The sequence below is a fragment of the Macadamia integrifolia genome, chromosome 11 (assembly GCF_013358625.1).
Source record: "Macadamia integrifolia cultivar HAES 741 chromosome 11, SCU_Mint_v3, whole genome shotgun sequence".
In the NCBI taxonomy this organism is placed as follows: Eukaryota; Viridiplantae; Streptophyta; class Magnoliopsida; order Proteales; family Proteaceae; genus Macadamia; species Macadamia integrifolia.
In genome coordinates, this window is record NC_056567.1 from 4,337,733 (window position 1) to 4,359,435 (window position 21,703).

General features: G+C 37.7%; 2 protein-coding genes and 1 long non-coding RNA gene across 8 annotated transcripts; 1 reads left to right on the forward strand and 2 right to left on the reverse strand.

Annotated features, from left to right (window-relative positions):
• Positions 1-2,390: 2,390 nt before the first annotated feature.
• LOC122094253 (transmembrane emp24 domain-containing protein p24beta2-like) lies at positions 2,391-12,578 on the reverse strand. Of its 6 annotated transcripts, none has more exons than XM_042664997.1 (6): positions 11,819-12,578; positions 11,488-11,583; positions 8,367-8,576; positions 3,203-3,389; positions 2,991-3,098; positions 2,391-2,682 (listed from the first exon to the last, which is right to left on the reverse strand). In XM_042664997.1, exons 3-6 carry the CDS (start codon positions 8,574-8,576, stop codon positions 2,549-2,551), a joined length of 639 nt encoding a protein of 212 aa, XP_042520931.1. In that variant the 5' UTR covers positions 11,488-11,583; positions 11,819-12,578; the 3' UTR covers positions 2,391-2,548. The 6 variants fall into 6 exon arrangements, with proteins under 6 accessions (XP_042520931.1, XP_042520927.1, XP_042520930.1 ...); XM_042664993.1 differs by having other exon boundaries at positions 11,488-11,593; XM_042664996.1 differs by having other exon boundaries at positions 11,805-12,578.
• Positions 12,216-12,882, forward strand: LOC122094254. Its single transcript, XR_006144702.1, has 2 exons — positions 12,216-12,415; positions 12,522-12,882. It is a non-coding gene; the product is annotated as an uncharacterized LOC122094254 (long non-coding RNA).
• Positions 12,883-15,881: 2,999 nt separating this feature from the next.
• LOC122093932 (reticuline oxidase-like) lies at positions 15,882-17,516 on the reverse strand. Its single transcript, XM_042664489.1, has one exon. It carries the CDS (start codon positions 17,514-17,516, stop codon positions 15,882-15,884), a length of 1,635 nt encoding a protein of 544 aa, XP_042520423.1.
• Between the last annotated feature and the right edge of the window lie 4,187 nt (positions 17,517-21,703).

Below are 21,703 nucleotides of genomic sequence, written 5' to 3' on the forward strand. Positions count from 1 at the left end.
TTTTACAAAAAAAAAAAAAAACCAACATTTATGTGGCAACTAATGAGGTGACTGGTTAGCCCATTTAATACTAGGTATTTCAATTTTGAAAAAAAAGAAAAATTTATGCTACGCATAATGAATAGTGCGACCTCAAAAAAATCTCAAAACTTCTTTGTAAAGAATATGTTCTATGTCTCATTTCATAAGGAACCTCAAAGTGGGTCTATTTCATTATATTTCATATCTCTTTGGTGTCATTGACGAGGGATGTTCTGAATGACATTTTTTTATGCATTTTTCATGTAAAAAGTACCAGAGAAAAAAAAAAATCTTGCCATTTCTAGATTTTCTTTAGGAGCTTAGACCATCATGAAAAAGAACAAAAAATGGTTCGACAGAGAAATAAAGATAGAAATTGAAACACAACTATTGTTTGATTCGTCAATACTTAAAATGGGAAAAAAATTAAAAGTTCCATCATTCATTGATAAATGGGAAATTCACAAAAATTACAGGCCGCCCCCCCACCATGTAATAGTGCACCTACATGTTTTCATTGACACTTTTTCCTGGAATACCGAGATTTAACTGTATATGTTGATTATCTGAACACATACATTGTGAAATGATTTATGCTAGTAATTGTTACAGTTTTGGATTTCAAACCGGCTATCTCACTCAAACTTTGAGATAGTGCATATTAATGTCTAAAGTACTGATACACATGTATGGTTAACAGGATATGTGACTGAATTAGGCATTGACATTTGGCACATGACTAATGTAAGTCGTGTTCTCTTATCCAATAGTCGGAATAATCATATCATTTGTCCTTGTGGCGAACTAATGCTTTGTGACATTTGAATGATAATAGATCTCTATGACAATAATGAACAACTATAATAACAACAATATAATGTACATTGTAAATTTTATGTGGTTGACCCAACTTGATAAGCTTAAGTGGCTGGTCCAAAAATCTGGCATGTGACATATCAAATGAAGCCCAAATTTTGTGGATAAAGAGATCCACAGGTCCCCTGGGTTGATTGGGTCATGTTTTTTGTGGAGATGCCTTATTTGGCTGTCTTGTTAAATGGAACCTCTCTTTCTTTCTTTAACCCTTGGAGAGGTCTTAGGAAACGCGAAACTCTCATCTTAGTTTTTTTGTTTCATTTGTTGAAATGTTATTGTCTCATTTATTTTTGGAATTGGAAAAAAAAAGTTATTAGTGAATTTAGTGTATCTAGAAATCACATCCTCAAGCAATTTGTATTATGTCTAAAAAGGCTTGGGATCTTTTCTATCCCACCACTCTCTTTAAAACACAACAACAAACTCATCCTTATCTCAACTTAATAGAGTAGGTTACATGAATCCATGCAAAAATCAAAATACTTATGCTAAATACCCCCCAAGTCTTCCTAGGGTTGGAACACAATCTTCAGTTCACATGACCATACCAAAGGGCGATTTATCCGAATAGGACATGATCACTTGATTGACCCTTGGACAGATCCTTGGGTCACCCTTTGATGTGATCGGCTCCGTATCCTTTGGCTCATTATGCTCCTATGATTATGGCAGATCATGTTGATTCCACTTTTAAGGCTAGATCCTCTCTTGGACCATGACCTCTTGCAACAATCTCACACCATTCAAGGGGTGTGAGGGCTAACTTTGACTTGAGAACCCAAACTCAATGGATGGTGTAAGATTATTACAAAAGATCATGGTCCAAGAGAGGATCCGGCCTTGGCTTGAGGCTCACTGAGTCAACGTTTTACAGCCCCATGCATTAGGAGAAAGAATCATCCAGCTAACATTCCCCAAAATCTCTCTAAAGTGGAGAGTTTGAAACTCTAAAATTCTCATTAATAGTATTGATTGGCATACCCAAAAAAGGCTTTCAAGATAAAATATATGCACTTATGTTTTATGTTTACCCAAAAAAAGTATGTGTTATGTTTCACATATGGGATTTTGCATATAGTACAACTTGATTACAATATAGGAAGGAACCAAGATGGAATTTTTTTTTGTTGGTAGAAGCATATAGTATGAATTAAATACAATGTTAAAAGGGGAAGAAAAAGAGCTACAATTAGGGGGTTCAATTTCTGATAGGCTTCAAATAGCTCAAGTACAAGAGACTTCTTACTTGTTAAAAAGGACTGAGTTTTCCTTCAGCCATGGTAAAGAATCCCTTGATCGAGGCTTTCGGATGATGTTGAGAGGGTCCCAAAAAGGACTACGGGGTATTATCTTCTTAGTATACACCAACATACCCAAGAAGATTTTAAACATTACAAAAGATCAAAAGAACCCTAAAGGCCTGTGACAGCCTATTTCAAAGATACGAAATTAGTGTTTTTTTCTCATTTTTACCCAACCTTTTGAAACATTCATGAGGAAGGAACTGCAAAATTATGGGATTTCTGATTTTTTTTCTTAAATTATTTTTTAACAAAACCTTTCTGTTCTAACATGAGGGAAAGAATAAGAACAGAATTTTGTTATAACTTGAAACGCCACAATCAGTAAATACTCCAAAGCAGTTTTAGATCTAAACTCTGGATGTGCCAAGCTTTCTTTCAAACAAGCGGCGCAGGAGGTAAATCTGGAGAACACTGGCCCCAATCAGTGCTGCAGATTCAAACATGGCCTTGTGGATTGCCCTTCGGCTCATCACATCATTCACTGCAGTCAGATTGGAAGAACATAATTAGTTCTATAAAACCAATGAAACCTCAATTAATTAATCTATTAATTGATTTATCTATTTGGTCCTGTATACAAGGAAAGATACCTTTCGTCTCTCTCTCTCTCTCTCTCAGTGGACTAGTTAAAGAAAAATAATCACAATATAGTAATAAGTGGGATATCACTGAGATATACAGACATCTGCAAATGGGGGCTGCATACCATCACATTTCTATTGTAAAAAAACAAAGTAGTAACTGAAACAAAAGCACTATGGCAAGGAAATATAGAGTCCTGAAACAGACCTATTGCTTGGCGGTCAGTTTGAGCTTCTAGCCAGTGCTGTTCAAACTGTATGTTGTAAAGAGATTCCTCTAACTTAGTTATCTGATCCAACAAGGGCTGGAAGTGCTCTGTGCACATTCATAAAATATAATAGACATTGAGAAAAAATTTCAGAAGTCCTAACTTAAAATAAGAGGTCCTCTGAAACACATTGAGAAAATCACCCCCTCACCATCTTTAGCATGTTGCTCAAAATAAGTAAGGTGGCCAACATGTATATCAAAGTCAACGGTTTCATGATAAGGAGACTTGTTAGTGAAGCAGAACTGATGGAGTCCTTTCCTTTGAGCAATGAACTCAAACTTCTCACTTGTCTTGTCACGAGAATCATGAATTTGATCACCTGTAGGACCCTTTACCTGACAATCTCAAAACACATGGATCAGTTTTCTACAGGAAAATAGCAGCACAGCTAGAAGCCAAATGAGATCCAGTCAAGTATGTTTCCATTATTAACCCTGAAATATTAGGTCCTTCGGGAACACAAGTTTTCTTTTATTGTAAGAGTTTGTAGCATGAAGTAATCTTAAGAAACTCTAGGTTACCTTTATTAAAATGAGTTCTAAGTTCAGTCAAAAAGTCCTTCAGGATATCTATTTTTTCTTTTGAAGAGTCAAGTTTGAAGCCCTAAAGTAGTAAGGAAGTTTCTGTTGAAAGGGTTCCATTTTCTACACAAGAGTGCTTGTATATTGATGTTAAAAACCTACAGTTTTAGTGGAAGTGTTCAGCTAAGAAGTGCATTTTGTGTCTGAGGCAGTGCTTATTGGGGCCAAGTGAAGGCAGTGTTATTCTCTTCTCTTTCCTGTATGAATCCATCTTCCCTTTCAGATTTCTCTCCTTTACGCTTCTCTTATCTCAAAGTTTTACTTTTCACAGGAGCTTCTCACAGCCCCATAGTAGTGCCTAATACTTTCCTTCTTTCTTCAAATAATATTGTGTCATTCAACAAAGGGATTTTCTATTGACACCCATTAAAAGTGTCAAATATTTTTTAACCTTAGTTTTTTCATTTTAGTATAACACCTTTTTCAATGCGAATAAGTCTTATTCAATATATGTGCAAAGACAATGATAACTTTCGATAATAACATAATGAAAAATCACTTTCAATATATTTTGAAAATCCTTTTTTGCCCCTGACTTAAAGAACTTTTGGGAATAAGACAAGGAGCAATCAAAAGAAAGTTCCAAGTTTAAATACACATTCAGATATAGAGGTGACATTTAGACAGTCTCTTCAACAAATTTTAAAATATAATTACACTTGCTGGCGTATCCATATATTAATCCCCCTGCCCCCTTTAAAACATGCAAAATCTATACATCATAAAAAATGAAATTATCAAGAATTTGGAAGGGACACAATTCACATCAACCCCTGCGAATTCTTTACAAGCTAAAGACCAATTGGTTAAAAACATGATGAAATCAGCACAAATTCTAGGGACACTAGGATTGTCTTTCAAACACCCTTCTATTTCTTATTTCCAATTGTCCCATAACATTGCATCCCTGCCTCTCCAAAGGGGGTTCTTTGCCCACTGAACAAATAAAATATAAACATTTGCAGGATGACTCATGTAAACTCTAACCAGGCTCAAGAAATATGTCCAATCCTTCTCTGCCAAAAATTACATGAAAGAAAGAGGTGAGCTACTGAGTCCTCTTGACACAAGCAAAAATAACATATATTTGGTAGATGGCACCCATTAGTTGTAAAATATTCATGGTTTGTGCCTTCTCCAAAGCCAAAACCCAAACAAAAGTAGCCAACTCCTGGAGGTGCCTTTGTCTTCAACCAACTCATTTACAGAAGTTCTCTTTCCCCATTCTCATCAGGCTCCTTAGTAAGGAAGCAATAACATCAGGGTACCACAAAACATCTGCCATGAATCACCATCCAACACCCTTCTCCCTCCCAACTTAATCTCATACTTATAGAGAAGTGGTAACAGATTGTACACTTCTCCTTCTCCATCCCCCTCCTCGTCAGATTTCTTCTAAAATGGGGAACCCACATTAAACTTCCTTAACTTCAAAAGCAATCAGCAACCACACAACTTCTTCTGCAGCAGCTCTTTATAATCTTGTACGCTCCTCACCTTGCCTCCCCCAAGCACCTAGGCATTGCCCTCACTTTTTCTACTAGCTCCACCACCGGCCCAAGAGACGAATGTCTCATCTGTATACAACAGATGTGAGATATGAGGTCCATTTTCATTTGCCTTTACACCTTCAGGAGCTCTGGAACAAAAAAGGTAAAGGGACCAAAGGATCCCCTTGCCTAATTTCTTTATTGCACTCAAACTCCTTACCAAGAGCCACTACTATAGAAAAATAAACAGTGGTATAAGATCGGGATAGGCTTTGGTGAAAAGATACTAGGGTTTTGGGAAGTTGGATGAGTGTTTTAAGGGCTCAGATAGATTCTCTTATCAGTTGACAAGTAACATTAAGTATGGAATACAAGAAAATCCGAAAGACTAGGGTTTGGTGTCTACAAAGGTCAAATGGTTAGGGATTGATGTGGCAGGAGATGGGTGTAGAAATTTAGAGGTTTCATTGAAAATAACAGTTAAAAAGATGGTATCGTTTGGGCAGTGTCTCCATTAACCCCTTTGTTTTTTCTAATTTGTCGGCTAGTGTCTCTTGTGTTGGCTTGATTGGCTACCATGTTAGACTTTTTTATCTTTATTTTATTATTTTCTTTTGCCTTAGGGGCTGTATATCCCCCCCTTCTTTTGTTAATGAATTTCTTAATCATCCTACCCAAAAAAAAAAAAAAAAAAAAAAAAAAAAAAGCTTGTTGATTCTTCCTGGGTTTGGTGCAAGATCTTTCATCTTAGACACATGGCCCTTGAGGCCATCTCTTCCATCGTTGATGATGGCTCTTCCACATGGTTATGGCTTGATCACTAGCACCCCCTCGGTGTCTTCTTCCCTATAGTGGGTGGTAGATCAGTTCACTCCTTGGGACTTGGTAAAGAGGCCAATGTTGCTGATATCATATAATCTCCAACGATAGTTGGGCTCCCCCCCTTCTTTCCATCATATGGGATGCCCTTCCTCAGCTCCCCGTGGCCACAGGGGAAGAGGAGACACTGCTTCTTGGCTTCCCTCCACCACTGGGCAATTCAGCTCTGCTTCCAGTTGGAACTTGGCTAGACCACTCGGACCCTCTGCCCCTTGGTGCAAGATCGTCTAGTTCAAAGGGCACACTCCTGGCGTTGCTTCACAGTTCAAAAATCTCTCCCAAACTGCCTCTCCACCCAGACTTTCCTCATCCTTAGGAAATCCAGGTCTCCCCCAATCGCCTTACCAGCGCCTTGGCGCTGATGCGGTCTAGAGATGGTAAGGCAGTGCTCCGCCTTATGTAAAGTGGTGCTTTATGGGTTTTTTTTAACACATTTTAAAATTACTTGATGAAGATTCCAAATATAGATTTTTTATTAGTAGTTGTATGATTTTTTTAACACTTAGTTGTATGGGATCAACTTTACTTCATAAAAAATAACCAAAACAAACAAAACAAAAACACGATTCACAAACAGGGTTTGGATTTTGTCAAGGGTTTTAAGAATGGGCTTTGAGAAGGAATCAAAGAACAAGGAAGAATCACTGATCTAGGTGACCATTTTGCTCCGGCAGCGCTGAGCTTCATTCTTCTTTGACAGGAGTAGAAATATAGTGGATGCCTTTAGGGCTTAGGCACTCATTTTGGCATCATAGAAGTAAGTATAATAAATACTTGTATTTTTTGTCTTATTTTCTTTACATTTATAATTTTGTTTCATAATTATGTATTTATATTATATGTTAATATGTTATGATGATTGATTATTGATGATTGATGATTGATGATTGATGATTGAAAAAGATGAACTTAGTTTATTCACTTTATTGATTTGTTTTCTTGATGAATATCTTAGATTGGTAAGAATATGAACCTTTAATATTTATTTAATATATGAGTAATAGGATTCAACTAAGATTTGAGCCAAATAAATTGGTTTTATAAAAAAATTACAAAGGAACGCTTTAGTCAATAAGGCGACGCTTTATGCCTGCCTTATCGCTAAGGCGCTCCGAGACCCTCAAACGCCTCCGTCACCTTACTTCCTTAAAAACTATGGTTGGAATGGCCATGAGGACGTGGACCACCTTTTCTTCTCCTACACCTTCTCCCCCATTGTCTGGAAGAGAGTCCTCAACCATTGTTGGCTTGCTAGAGAATAGATTTGGCTTGATATGACTTTTGGAGGGAAAACTATTTGCGACACTACAGGTAAGTTTGCTTTTGTGCCACCATCAATCATATCTGGACGGAGCGCAACCTTCGGAGATAGACTTCCAACTCCTGATCTTTGGATACGATTTTTGACGCCAGCTCCAAACTTTCTTTGCTTCCATACTCTCTTGTTAGGGAGTCCCAAGGAATAGGCTAATTGTTGTCTCTTGGGGTTTGCCCATGTCTCTCCTTCAGACTACTCCTTGAGAGCTCTGGTGTTAGTGCTGTTTTTGGTTTGTTTCCCCCTTTGCGCAAAGCTTGTTGAAATTAAGATGCAACCATAGTACCACAAAAATTTTGACAGGAAATATCTCCTAACCTAGATAAGCTACAATGAGAACATTTAACCACATATAACACTTAGTAAATCCAATTTGAAGACATACAACAACCCAAGAAGTACCTCACAACACAGTATGTTAGGCTTATGGATGCAACTCTGTTTCTTCTTCTTCGTCTTTTCTAAACCTTCGATCTATATGCATTCCACTGACAAAGGCCAGTTGAATCTCGATAGCCAAGTGGTTAAGTGGGTTAATTCATTTACATCTACAATGGAATGAATTTGATCTCTATGAATTTTCTTATGCTGAATTGGCAGATAAATTTTGATAGGCAACTGGATCTCTAATTAATTGTTGGTTAGTGATGATGTGTTTGGGATCAGGTTTGCCCTTAGTAGTTCAAAACTGCAAACCACAGGGTTAACCAACTTAAGAATAAGCTATATTCAGCATGCAAAACCACATTTCATATTAACACATCACATTCAATATCCAAAATTCCCTCCCCCTTTTCCAATCCCAATCTGGAAAAATGTATTCTCTTCTTTTTTTCTTCAGACTCCCTATCCACATGGAAAAAAACAAAGCTAGAGAGAACCTATAAACATTAGCCAGAACAAACTAAGAAAATCAATTGAATTTCAATAGAAAACTTAAATAATTAATCATAGCATACAGCCAGGCAGGCTACATATTTTAAAAGAGAAACAACCATAGCATTTAACCAAAACTCTGCACTCAATTTCCAGGCAAACAATACTTACCACAAGATCTACACCATCATCACCAAAATGCCATGGTGCATCAGCCTTAATTACCACAAAGGAAACATGAACTGCATCACCATCATATTCAATACTATGAGAGAAGCATTCTTCCCTGTCAATCACGAATCTTATGCCAACTGCTGATTGCAGGGCCGATATGAGCACCAGTAATACAATAATAGCAGAGTTTGGGGCCCAAATTTCCATCTGCATAAGTGATATGACAGCAACTTATTTTTATTTAGTATTGGACATCAGAAAGAACCACCAAACTAGAAAAGCACACTGAATAGAAACCAAGGCAGATATTTAAAAAATAAAACACTGGAAAACCATACCAAGTTACACAAAACCAGATAATAAAGCTCACTTTTATATCAGAGAAGAGTTTTTCTGGCAGATCTAATAATTTCGGGGCTTATTTCTGCAACACGATAAATTTATGCAAGTAATATCAACTCACAAGTCTTTTTCTAGTGCAGTGGTATGTGAAAGTAATGTGAGATTTTTATCAACCAAACACCCCACCCACCCCACCCCCCCCCCCCAAAAAAAAAAAAAAAAAAAAAAAAAAAAAAAGAAGAGAAAATGGGAGGTTTTAATGGTGAGACAGAGGTGTAGGGATTCAAACAAACAATTGGTCCTCCCATTTCCTTTTTGGGAGATGTGGTTGGAGGGGAGTAGGATTTAGGGGTGGTACAGCAGTTAAAGAGAGAATTGAGACCGCTTCAGATTTGATGTGTAGTGTAGATGTTTAATTGAGGACATGCTAAAACTAACTACCCTGAACGGCAGCATTTATGTGCATAGCCTCAAGGCATTCAAGCATGAAGAGACTTCCTTAAAAATCCTGCACTGCTAGCCAGTTGATAGGGATGGCCCAGAAGAATTCTGGAGATCTAATGGCAATAAAACCATCAAAACAAATTTTATATTTGAAAAAGGGGGGAGGGGGGAAGGTTGGAGGACTCTTCTTTTACCCATGGGAAAGAGATTCTATCCATCATTCATGGTTCAGAAAGGTAAAAAGTATATGAGATCACAGATCAGGGAAATGAAGACTTTTATTGACCAAATCAAGAGGAAGGAGATGACTGCAAAAGGCCTCAGTGCTTATACTAAACCTTAATCTAGGCACATCTCCAACGCTACCACAACTTTTAGAGTAAGAAAGAGTCTCAAGTTTGAATGGAACCCAAGCAGAAATTAGGTTTAGGTTGCACACTTATACTGTACAGGAATTGGGACAAGATCAATTCATGACTTGATGTTTGAAACATAAGTTACTCTAATTCCATTCACAGCCTAATTTAAAACGCCTAATATCTAGACAAACTTTTGTCACTATTACATCTAGACCCCCCTGGGGTGGGGTTTTTTTTGGGGGGGGGGGGAACATATTGTTCATCTACCATAGATATTACATTGCCCCGGGGATAATATTTAGAATAAAAGCAAATGGATTCAAAAAGTATGCATAAGAAAGCCACATAGCCACAAGTGTGATATACATGTGTCTGCAACTTGGTAGCGCTGATCCTAATTGTTTTCTTTAACTCCATGCATGTCAATAGGATGATCTCAATCTGGCCACCTATTTTCTGCCTACCTGGTATTTTGAATGAATTTTTTTTAAGTTTCTGATGATCTGGCTACCTATCATCCTACATATGGAGAGAGAGAATATGTGTAGGTATAACACATAAAGACAGTTAAAACTATGGATGTGTACCATCCTGCATCAGATAACTGACACAACTCATATGCAAATAAGCATACTGATCATAGGTTGAAAGCTAATTGAACTGTTTATTATAATTGGTCATCACTATTTCCGTATCAAATACTTACATATACGTCCTTTTGCATGGCTTTAATAAGTTTAACCTATCAAAACCCCACAACTTTTTAAATTTTGATACTTTTCAACATAATTCCAATAAAGTGTTATGTAAACTTTCAAAGGATTTCTCTCAAGAGATTGTCTATCGCAAACTTATATGCTTTATGTACGAATACATCATCTACTCATCATTTCATATGGACTCATTGACCATATCTATCATCACTAATCATACTGAATAAAAAAAAATGCATAGGCTTTGATTTTCCCTTAGTTACTCAGCGGATTTTGATAAAGACGACTTCAGCTCAAATTAGTGCAGCCCTTGAGATATTGGATTATGCTGACAATTTTAAGAAGATGGTGGTTCAAATCCAACAGGACCTTCAAACCAAAATTAGCATAATTACCATTTCTATGATGGAAAAATCATAGAAAATGGTCATAAAGTGCCACATCTTTTTGTTTCTAAACTTCGATTATTAGTGTGAATTTTAATGCTGCAAATCATTGACAAAATATACCCAAGGGTTTCTAGTTTTGCGGGTATATATATGCCTAACTATTTGATTTTAAGGGATGCTATGCCAAACACCTGATTTGGATCACTAAACGATAAAATAAGGAAAAATCATATTGATTGGCCTTCTAAAAACTGAATTGGCTCATGGGTTAGAAATGTCAAAGAGATGAGGCCCACGGGTGTGAATGTGGGAATCTAGCTCAACACTTATGAGAGAACCTAAAGTTAGGGTTTCAGGTATGTGAACAGTATTGGTCTCATAGACAACTGCCCCAATCAACAAAAGGTTTATGAGAAAATAATGTCAGGAAACCCCAGTATTGGTCTCATAGTTTGCTTATGAGACCAAGCAAGATCATCGCAGTTAAATTGTCACAGACAGAGCACCAATACTGTTCACAAATGCAGTCTTGATTAAGCATTACGAGAGATATCAAACCAGTCACAATAAAATTTTAGATTTTGTAGGCGAATAAGAAGAAGAATAATAATTCAAATTTCTCAAAGCTTGTGCAGACCATCAGCTTCCAAAACCAACAAAGAATAAAAACTTCAAAACCCACAAAACCTTACACTTTCCGAACAAATTGCTGGGGTTTTGCGTTTCTTAAAGGAAAGAGATATAAGCCCCCCAAAATCAGAAACAGTGTATCAGATTAAGGGTAGCCTGGAGATCTGTGATTAACCCCTATAAATCAAATAACGGAAAAAGGGTAAGAGGGGATCAAAGACCTGATGAGTGATGGACTAACCTCTAATTATTTTTGCAGAAATCAGATGAACTCCACAAAATCCTCAGGCTCCCAAGTCTTTTTCTACCGTTACAGTGATGAACAAAACTGATTTATCTTCAGTGATCTGCATCAGAAAACAGAAAACGAAATCAGTAAATTAAAAAATAATAATAATGAAAAATTTCTATAGATTCCTAATCGCAGACCTGAGGAGGATTACCGTCGCGGGATGTTTGGGTTGGAATGATCAACGGTGCATCAGAAAACAGAAAACGAAATCAGTAAATTAAAAAATAATAATAATGAAAAATTTCTATAGATTCCTAATCGCAGACCTGAGGAGGATTACCGTTGCGGGATGTTGGGGTTGGAATTATCAACGGAAAGCTCTATTGGTCGCAAGCTAAACTCTGAAGTCTGAAGAAATCAAAAAGAGTGGTCCACCTAGGTAATGGAGGGTCTCAGATTGTTAATCAACGTGGCTTCATCTGGAGCGTCCGTCAAGTTTCTTTTTCTGTACGAGGTGTTGTGGCCATTTGCTTAGTGCCATAAATAGATCTTTATGGGCGAACTGCTTTTTCCGTTTTTTTATATGCTAGATGGGCCAATCACCTCTTGCAGAAGACGACATGTGGATAATTTTAAATAAACGGTTAAGATTAATTGTTTGTTGAAACTCATGCAAAATCGATTTGAGGTAAACGAACCGATCCGCCCAATGGATCAAACCGGACTATTGGGGTCAATGGAGGAGATGCAAACAACGGAGAGGATGACGATGAACGAGGAGGTATCAGAGACGGGGAAGAAAGAAAAAGAAAAAGAGAGGGAGAAGAGAGAAGGGTCTCTGCAGATCCGCCCCTCCAGCTTGATCTTCTACCTCTCGCTCCTGTGCCTCGTAATCCACCTTCTTCTCTGGTGGGTTTTCCATGGCAAACTGCAAATGGTATGCCCCATATAGTCTGAGGCAAAGACAGATTTTGGGTTCTATTTAACGCATATTTAGGGAGGTGCGTTTTGAAGGGTTTGGCTTATCTCTTCCTCTGTTTCAGGGAATCATGAAGCGGGTTCTTTGGATCTTTTGGGGGCTGCGCTTGAGAGAGGGTTCGACGTGAATCGGTAGCCGTCGGCCGAGGAAGCCAATGATGGTGCAGCAGTATCTTCTCCTAATAGCACTCTATCGTCGTTCCAGATGGATTTCCCCTTGGGGTTTTAAAAGTTTTGGAAACAGTGAAGGGTTGGTGGAGAATTGGGTTTCTGTGAATTGGTGGAGAAAACAGTTAAAAGTTTTCTGTGAATGGAAAGAGAAAAAGTTATCTGTGAATTGGGAAACAGTGAAGGGTTGGTGGAGAATTTGGGGTTGCTTCTAGCTGTTGCAAGATCTCTTCAATAATTCCATTTTTTGTTGGTTTTCTTCTTGTTGCTTCTTCTCTTAGTATCGTAGTAGTATCCTCTTCGATTGCTTCACAAGAAGATAAGCCACAGCTTCAGATCAACCAGACCAACCAGCAGAGCGTCTCCTCCGTGAGCAGCGAGAGGTGTGAGAGACGGAGAGATGGGTGAGAGTGAGAGAGATCACTCCTAGTTAAAACGGAAATAAACGTACGGTATGGATTTTAAATAGATAAAAACGGTGAACGGTACAATAAAAAAAAAACAAAAAAATAGAGAATGACAAATGGACAAAAACAAAAAGGTACGGGTATTAAACATGTAATTTTCAAAAAAATGAAACCAAAAAAAGGCAGTATTCTCATACAATTTGAGAGATTATTATCTGTATATATGTATCTAATGTTCTAAAAGCTCTAGGATTCCCAAGATAAAATAGTCCAATGGGCTACAAGAAGATGAGATATTGCTAGCTTTAGTTTCTCCTTACTCGATGGGCTATAAAAAGATGAGATTTTTTCCCTATAGATAGTATGGAAGTTAAAAACCAAAACCCAAGTACGATATTGTTTTCACTCTTCACTTTTACTACTAGTGTTTCTTGGTTTTTTTTTTTTTAATTAGTTAATTATTTTTTTTAATAAAATTTCTATTTTACCCTTAAAAAACGGATGCACGTTTAAAATGGATTCTTTTGCCATTTCTCTTTTTTTCCGTATTGTATAATAGCATACAGGAAAACGCGTTTCAAACGGAAAAAAATGACAACCGCGTTTTAAACGCATTTTAAATAACAGTGAGAGAGAGTCGTGCGAGAGAGGGGTGAGAGAGCGAGAGAGTGTTGTGCTTTTATTGAATAACCTAATTCATCACAAACTGGTTTGGTTGTTTCTTCTCATAGACAGGTTCATTTACTTTGAACCGATTTTGGTGTAACTTCAACCAAGAAGACATTTGAATTGTTCAGTTAAAGTTGTCCATGTGTCACACTCTGCCGGTGGTATTGCAAAGAATTGCAAGATTAAGAAAAATTAAGGATTTTTACCCCAAAAAAAAACTCGTGAAAAGGTTTTATGGGAAGCCCATGTAGGAAGGGTTTTTTTTTTTTATTATTATTTTTATGTTTTTATAATATCGATAGCCCATTTAGGAAAACTAAGTTTTTTGATACTAGAACTAATGTGGAGTAAAGGGGTGCAGTTGGTCCAACAGTTAGGTATGAATATTTAATCTGGTGGTCGAGCCGATGTACTAAGTTATCGCAGCTAATGAATCTCTTTTATTGTCATAAAAAAAAAAAATTATATTCCATACATGAAATTCAATGCGTATTTTCATTTGGATTTTGAATCCTGGTGATTAACTATACAGATTTGAGAACTTATATGTATAGCTTAGATAGCAAGACTGGCTTGTGATGGTCAGGATTCTACTTTTGTATAACCAACAACTTAAAAGGAAATTTAAAGTCTTGCATTCATCCAAGGCTGATGGTCATAGAATGAAGATTGATACATCGGAGTTATTTTTCTTGTTTTTTTTTATTCTTTTTTGCATCATTTTAGGATTGCATTTCTAAAATCCTTTGGGTAAGCTTTTGTTTGGAGCCTCTATCTACCGCATACAAAGAGAAAGGGACTTGAGATTGTGGACTCCTAATTCTAGATCTCTTCATCAAATCATTATTACCATCACCTTTGATGTCTGTAACAAGATGGAAATTTCAGCTGGCTCTTGTCCAAAATAAGAACCTACCCATCCTCCCAGGAACCTCCATTACCACATGACTCTTGTGCTTCTTTTTGTTCTCCTTTGTTTCTTATTCTTGGTCTATGACCTTTTTTGATGGGCATTTTGGTTGTATCGTTCTTTGGCCCCATGGTGCTTCTTATATTCTTTGGATTTTTTTGTTCAATAAAATTCTTATTCATGAAAACCGAAAATCTTTTATCAAAAAAAAAAAAAAAAAATCCCACATTACTTGGTACTTTTATTGACATCCGTTGATGTAAATTTTCATTTTTCATTAAAATAAGTGTTAATTAATTGAAGATGATAAAGGTTCTATATGTTTATAATGATTTTTTATGCCTTTTTAGTGTAACACAATTGCTTTTTCCAGTGAAGGGTAATAATGTCATTTCACATGTGTATCCAAACAATATGCATGATGATGACACTTTTGATAATAACATAATGATATTTTACTTTTAATTTATTTTTTAAAACTCTTTTATACCCTATCTTAAAGGACTTTTGGGAAAAAAAAAAGTAATAGTTGAAAGAGGATGTTAAGTTCTCAAAATGACACATTTTGATAATGACATAATGATATCTTACTTTCCACTTATTTTTTAAAACTCTTTTATACTCAAATTTTAACAGACTTTTGAAAATAAGACAAAAGACAATTAACGGAAGGTGTTAGGTTGCGTTTGGTAGTCATCCAGAAAAATCTTTCTGGCGTTTTTCTGTTCTATGGGAACAAAAAGGAATAAAACGTTTGGTATCAACTTGGTTTTTTTTTTTTTTTGGAATAAAAAGAGAGGGAGGAGGGAACGTTAGAAAACAAAATGATGGAACGACAAAACCTTATTCCATCATTTCGGTTTCAGTCTAAAAAAAAGTAAACAACTAGGGTAATCGTTCTTGAAACAAGTACGTCAAACACTTTTTTTTTTTTTAAACAGTATTTTAATACAGAAAATGAAAATTCTATTTTTAACACGAAACGTTGTTTCTGGAACTAAATGACTACCAAATGCAGCCTTAAGTTCTAAAAACACCTATAAACCGTTTGATGCATGTTGGGAGCATTGGGGCACTGGAGAGGATCCGGCCCACCCCAAGTGCTTCCCAAACTTCTCTTAGAAAAAGAAAAAAAAAAAAAAGAGGAAGGGTAGAAACTTGATACCATATTAGAAATTATGATGAATTCTTACAGATGATGTAGGTGGAGATTACAGCTCCAGCCCAATTAACATTTATGCTTTGATGAATTGTGTCTATCACTCCTAATTTTACCTTTGAGGCAAAGTTGATGACCTAGGAGGAATCCCTTGTTGGTTGTTAAACACATTAGTTGGATCAAGAAATGTCTTTGCTCGAACCAATCTATCATAGTTGTCGAGGAAATACTTCTCACCCCAAGCCTTGGCCATCTCAACTGCATCATTGGATTTCATAACACCAGTCATGCTGCTGTCCATCACCCCAAGATCAAGGTCCAGATAGTTATAATAAGCTGCCCTTGGACCCTTAGCTACATAGGGTGACATGAAATCATAAAATCCCCTTATCCAATTTATAAACTCTTGACTCTTTCCATTATCTTCTTCTTCCCAGGCCACCAAGTATTGAATAGTGAAGAGGTTGCCTTCTCTGTGAGGAAAAGGAATAGAATCACTGCTAATCCTACTCATCTTTCCCCCATAAGGGTCCATTATAACATACCCTTTGGGTTCCTTTTCAAGTGTCTCCAAAAAAACCCTAATGACCCTTAAAGGTATAGGGACCCTCACATAGTCAGATTTCGCCTTGAAATAGTTTTTATTATGGAAGTACCGATCCTTCAAGTTTGAGATTGAGCTACCATTACCCATATCAGAGAAGTAAACAATGGATTCAATCCAATTCATTTCATTGCAGTCTTCTTTGGCGATCCGCAGTTCCGGGAAGACTCCTTTTAGAATAGATATGGCAATTGTTTTGGTTCCCAGGTAGAACCCTTTGAAAGTTACCGAAATCCCTTTCCCTTTAGTCTCCGGCAAATCGGCTCCGACAAAAGATGATAAGTAGAACTCATCTGGTAGTAATGGTGCAACTAGTTGCCATTTGTGAACTAGATTAGCCACCTGATCTCTTGAACCTGGTCTAGAGACAACAAAACATGTTACAGTTGGTGGAACACTAACCAATCTTAATTTCCAAGCATAGACTACTCCCCAAACACCTCCACCACCGCCGCGAATAGCCCAAAACCCATCTTCTCCCATGGCTTCCTTGTCTAGCAATGTTCCATTAGCATCTACCAGAAGTGCATCCACCACGTTATCGGCGGCCAGACCATATTTCCTTGACAATAACCCAAACCCACCTCCGGCGATGTGGCCACCACTCCCTACAGTTGGGCATGATCCAGCTGAGAATCCATGGAACAAACTTGACATGGCAATTTCATGGTATACCTCACCTAGGGTTGCGCCGCCTTCCACCCAGGCGGTTTCGGACTTCAAATCTACAGAAACCCGATTTAGATTCATCAAATCGACGATCACAAATGGATATCTAGGAGAAGCAACAGTTGATAAGCCTTCATAGCTGTGTCCTCCAGACCTTATTCTAATTGTCCATGGCCCTTGTCTGCAACACAATATGGTGCTTGCCAATTGCTCCTTGGTTTCTGGTAGTACAATGGCTAAAGGCTTTGGATATTTTGGTTTTGTAAATCGGAGGTTCTGGATGGAGAAATTGAGGAGATTGTAATACTGTGATGGCTGGTCATCTGAGTATTGAAAAACAGTAAAGTTCATAACATGGTTTTCAATTAAACAAGATTTAATGTGCTCTGTGGGTTTACTAGAGGACGTTACAAGAAGTATGAGAACTATAATGAATAGAGATAATAGGTTTCTCTGAGGATTCAATTTCAACATGGTTATGGTTGAATTGAAACAGCAGAGGAGAAGAAGAAGAAGAAGAAGAAGGAGATGCTTTGGTGATGATGGAGGTGGTGGGGATTCCTGAAGACGAGGAAGGTGAGACCAATGGGTGGAGTGTGAGGATGGCTTGCCTTGTATTAATTTTATATTTGTGGTCATTAATGATAGTGCTTTGCTGCATGAAACATGACTAATATACTCATCAAAGGATACCCTCATCTCCCTTAAGTAGAAAAATGACCGAATCTTCCTACTCTGAAAGTCATTTAGTGGAACTATGTCGTCGAGAGAAATAATGACGTGTTTAATTAATGGGTGCGCTTGGTCCAATAGTAAGATATCAATGTTACGACCTAGTGGTTAAGCGGTCGAAACAACCTATCGACATTCTCGGGGTTAGACTGTGTAGTTCTCGCACCCCACCTTGTTCATGCGGAAGCCTTATGCACCAATTCGCCCCTTATGTAGTGGACATAGATAATAACCTACGGCTCCACTTCCTACTGTTTCCCCCAGCCCCTAGCTAACAAATACTAAGTAATTGCTTAAAATTCTGTTACCAAAAAAATTTATCTAAAATTCTTGTTTTACCTTTGATTCCTCTTAGAGAGGTGTACCAACTTCATTTCAAATATTGAAGCACTGGAAAAAAGAAAGCTACCCGCTTGTGTGTGTGTCTACCCTAGACACAAGCCCCCTGCCCCATGGGCTGAAAATGCCTCTGCATGGCCTTCCATTGGCCTCCTTTTTTTTTTTTTAAGCAAGGGATCAATAGTTGTTTAAATTTCTTGTTTAACCTTCATAGACTGGTTTATTGATCTTGTTTCCATTATATACTTCTTAATCTACAATCCTTGTCTGCATTTTAGTGACCAACTCACTTTTTTTTTTTTTGCTAAGAATCAGCAAGAAGACTTTAATACTGGAGGAAAAAAGAATTTGAGATTACAAACCACAATGAGCTACAAATCCACCTTCGGCTTTGTCATCAGCAAAAATGCAACCCAAACAAAAAGAAAAAACTCAGAAATTACTTATAAAAATCTGTATCTGGGTCTTTGCTGAGTATCCCATATTACATCCTCTGTAAGAAACGAAGGGATGACGTCCCAGTGGGTAGAAGTCATTGTTGCTGCAGCGTGCTTGGCTAACTTATCTGCAACACTATTGGCCTCACGAAAGCAATGTGTTATTGTCCATGAAGAGCTGTCAAGGAAGGCTTTGTAGAATCTCCATTGTTGGTCAAACATCCATGGAATGTTATGATTTTTAATACATAACACCACAGACATACAGTCACATTCAATCCAAAGCCTTCTCAAATTCATTTGCATGGCTTGACGGATACCCAAGAAGAAAGCTTCGAACTCAACAATGAAGTTTGTTGAAACACTGTGATAAATTGCAAAACATCTTATTGGTTTCCCATTATTGTCTCTAAAAATTCCACTTGCTGCTGATCGACCTAGATTTCTAAGAGAGCAGCCATCTATGTTCAGCTTGATGAAATCCTGCATTGGGGGTTCCCAAAGCACTTCCACAATATTTTCTTTCCGAGTTGGCCCAATTTTCACCTTCAATTTTTTAGATAAAAGGAGGTCAGAGACTGATTTAACACTTATTGAAACCAAGGAAGAGAACTCAATCAAATTGTTCAGAGTTGTCTTGACTATCGCTTGGATTGAGTTAGCTCTATTATAGTGCCTCCTGGAGTTTCTTTCCTTCCAAAGGTTGAAAGGAATGAGAATGACTAAGGCCAGCCACAATTGCCGTAGCTGGATAGCATTAGCTTTCCTCTTCCACTACGAAAATAATTCTTCCATTGAAGGAAAACCATCCTAATGAATATTGAAGATGGAAAGCATTTCCTTCCAAACATTTACACAAAAGTCACATTCAAGGAAGAGATGAAGAAGAGATTCTTGATTATTTTTGCACATCTCACATCTAGAGACCAATGGCACTCTCCTCTTATTGACTTGATCATCTGTTGGAAGGCGATCTTGACTCATCCTCCAGCCAAACACAGAGAACCTTGGGAGCAAACCTTTTTGCCACACCAATTTTTCCCATCCTTGAGAAGTATCTTCTTTCTTATACCTTCCCAAGCTGAATACACAGAATAGATACCTGATTCAGTGAGAGTCCAGACATGTCTATCTTTCATATCCACTGAAGGAAGCTCAACAGATCTGATTTGATCACAAAGTGCTGCAAGAGTGTGGTTAGAAACCGCTGGAAAATACCACTGCCTATCCACAATAAAATCAGATAATAAAGCTGATAAATTATTAGGAATAGAAGGGTTGATAGCAAGAAGATCCACAATTCTGGAGCCATTTAACCATCGATCATACCAAAACTTGACTCTCCATTGCCCACTATCCATCTTTCTGAATCTCCAATAAAATCCCAAACTTTACGAAGGCCAGGGAGAATAGAAGATTTGACCGATTTTTTCAAGGAACCATCATTGGCAAGAAAACGACCCCTTAAGAATTTAGCAAACATGGAATGGTCTGATTTGATGAACCAACTTTGTTTAGCTAAAAGGGCTAGGTTGACCTCTCTCAATCGTCTGATACCCAAACCACCTTATGCTTAGGCTTACATAGAGTGTCCCATTTGATGGTTATTGCTTTAGAGGAAGAAGCATCTCCAGTCCAAATAAAATTTCTAAGCCAAGACTCCATAAGAGTGATAGAAGAAGAAGGCCATAGATATATTGAAAAATTGTGGATTGGGGTGCTGCTCATGACCGATTTCACCAACTCAACTCTGCCAGCCATAGAGAGAAGACGACCCTTCCACCCTGCTAGTCTTTCTTTGAATTTGTCCACTAGCGGCAGAATATAGCTACTTTTAACTCGACCCTTAAAGATCTGAACTCCTAGATATCGGGTTGGAAAGTAGTATTCTGGAATTTTCAGAACCTCCTTGATACGAGATCTTCGAGAAGATGGAATCGAACCTAGATAAATTTTTCTTTTATTAAGATTGAAAGCTTGACCAGAGTAAGATTGATACCTGTCTAAGAATCCCTTTAGATTCTTCACACCACGAACATTAGCATTGATGAAAATAAAAAGATCATCAGCAAATAACAAATGAGAGGGAGTAAAGGCCTGCCTTGGGCCTTCCAAGCCTTTAGCTCGAAGATTTTGGAGACCACGACAGAGCACCTCTTCTGCCAAGATGAGAAGTATGGGAGAAAGGGGGTCACCTTCGCGAAGACCCCTTTCTACGCCAAAGAAGCCAATAGGACAACCATTAATCAGAGTTGAAAGCTTTGTAAAGGAAAGGATTTGGCAAATCCAGTCAATCCACTTGAGGTGAAATCCAAACTTCTCCAACACATCAAATAGGAAGTTCCACTCCAACGTATCGAAAGCCTTTTGAACGTTAAGCTTTAACCCCATACTCCTTCCAAAACACTTTCTACCCATCATATTGGTTAGCTCAGAAGCTACACCAATAGAGGAGTAGATAACTTTTCCTTTTTGAAAGGCCCCCTGCTCCTCAGAAATGAGTTTTGGAAGCAACCCTGACAAACGAGTAGATAAGATCTTGGGAATCAATTTGAAAACAAAATTCCCAAGGCATATTGGACGAAACTGGCTAACTCGCCTTGCATTCTTGACCTTAGGGATCAGGGTCAAGAAGTTGCAATTAATGCCTTTCGTGACAATCCCTTCTCTAAAAAAAATTCTGAATTGCAGCGCAGACATTAGAACCTACAACATCCCAACATACTCTGAAAAAGGTACCAGGGAAGCCATCTGGGCCTAGGGCACTATCAGGATCCAAAATCAAGCATAGCAGACCTGACTTCCTCTTGAGAAGGAATTGCAATCATCATGTCATTGTCTTCCTCAAACACGAGGTTAGGGATATTATCTAGCAATTCATCATCCCGAACCGAGGTCCCCTTCTTGTGAAATCTATCAAAGTGCTCAACCACCTTATTACCAATATTATTAACATCCTTGTGAATAGATCCATCATCTGTGTGCAATTCATGGATGATATTCTTGGCCCTGTGCAATTGAGTGGAGAGATGAAAATACTTTGAGCAACGGTCCCCATGCTTTAACCATTTTTGCCTTGATTTCTCTGCCCAAAGCTTCTCCTGAAGCACCACAACACAATCCAAATCACGCCTGACTGCCTGTTCTTTATCA

Excerpts from the sequence above, each read along its gene's own strand:
- LOC122093932 (XM_042664489.1), bottom strand. The coding sequence starts at position 17,516 with ATGTTGAAATTGAATCCTCAGAGAAACCTATTATCTCTATTCATTATA.
- LOC122094253 (XM_042664997.1), bottom strand. The coding sequence starts at position 8,576 with ATGGAAATTTGGGCCCCAAACTCTGCTATTATTGTATTACTGGTGCTC. Across the intron at positions 3,390-8,366 it reads ATGATGGTGTAGATCTTGTG|GTAAAGGGTCCTACAGGTGA; the intron begins GTAAGTATTGTT and ends TGAGATTGTCAG. Across the intron at positions 2,683-2,990 it reads AACTGACCGCCAAGCAATAG|TGAATGATGTGATGAGCCGA; the intron begins GTCTGTTTCAGG and ends ATCTGACTGCAG.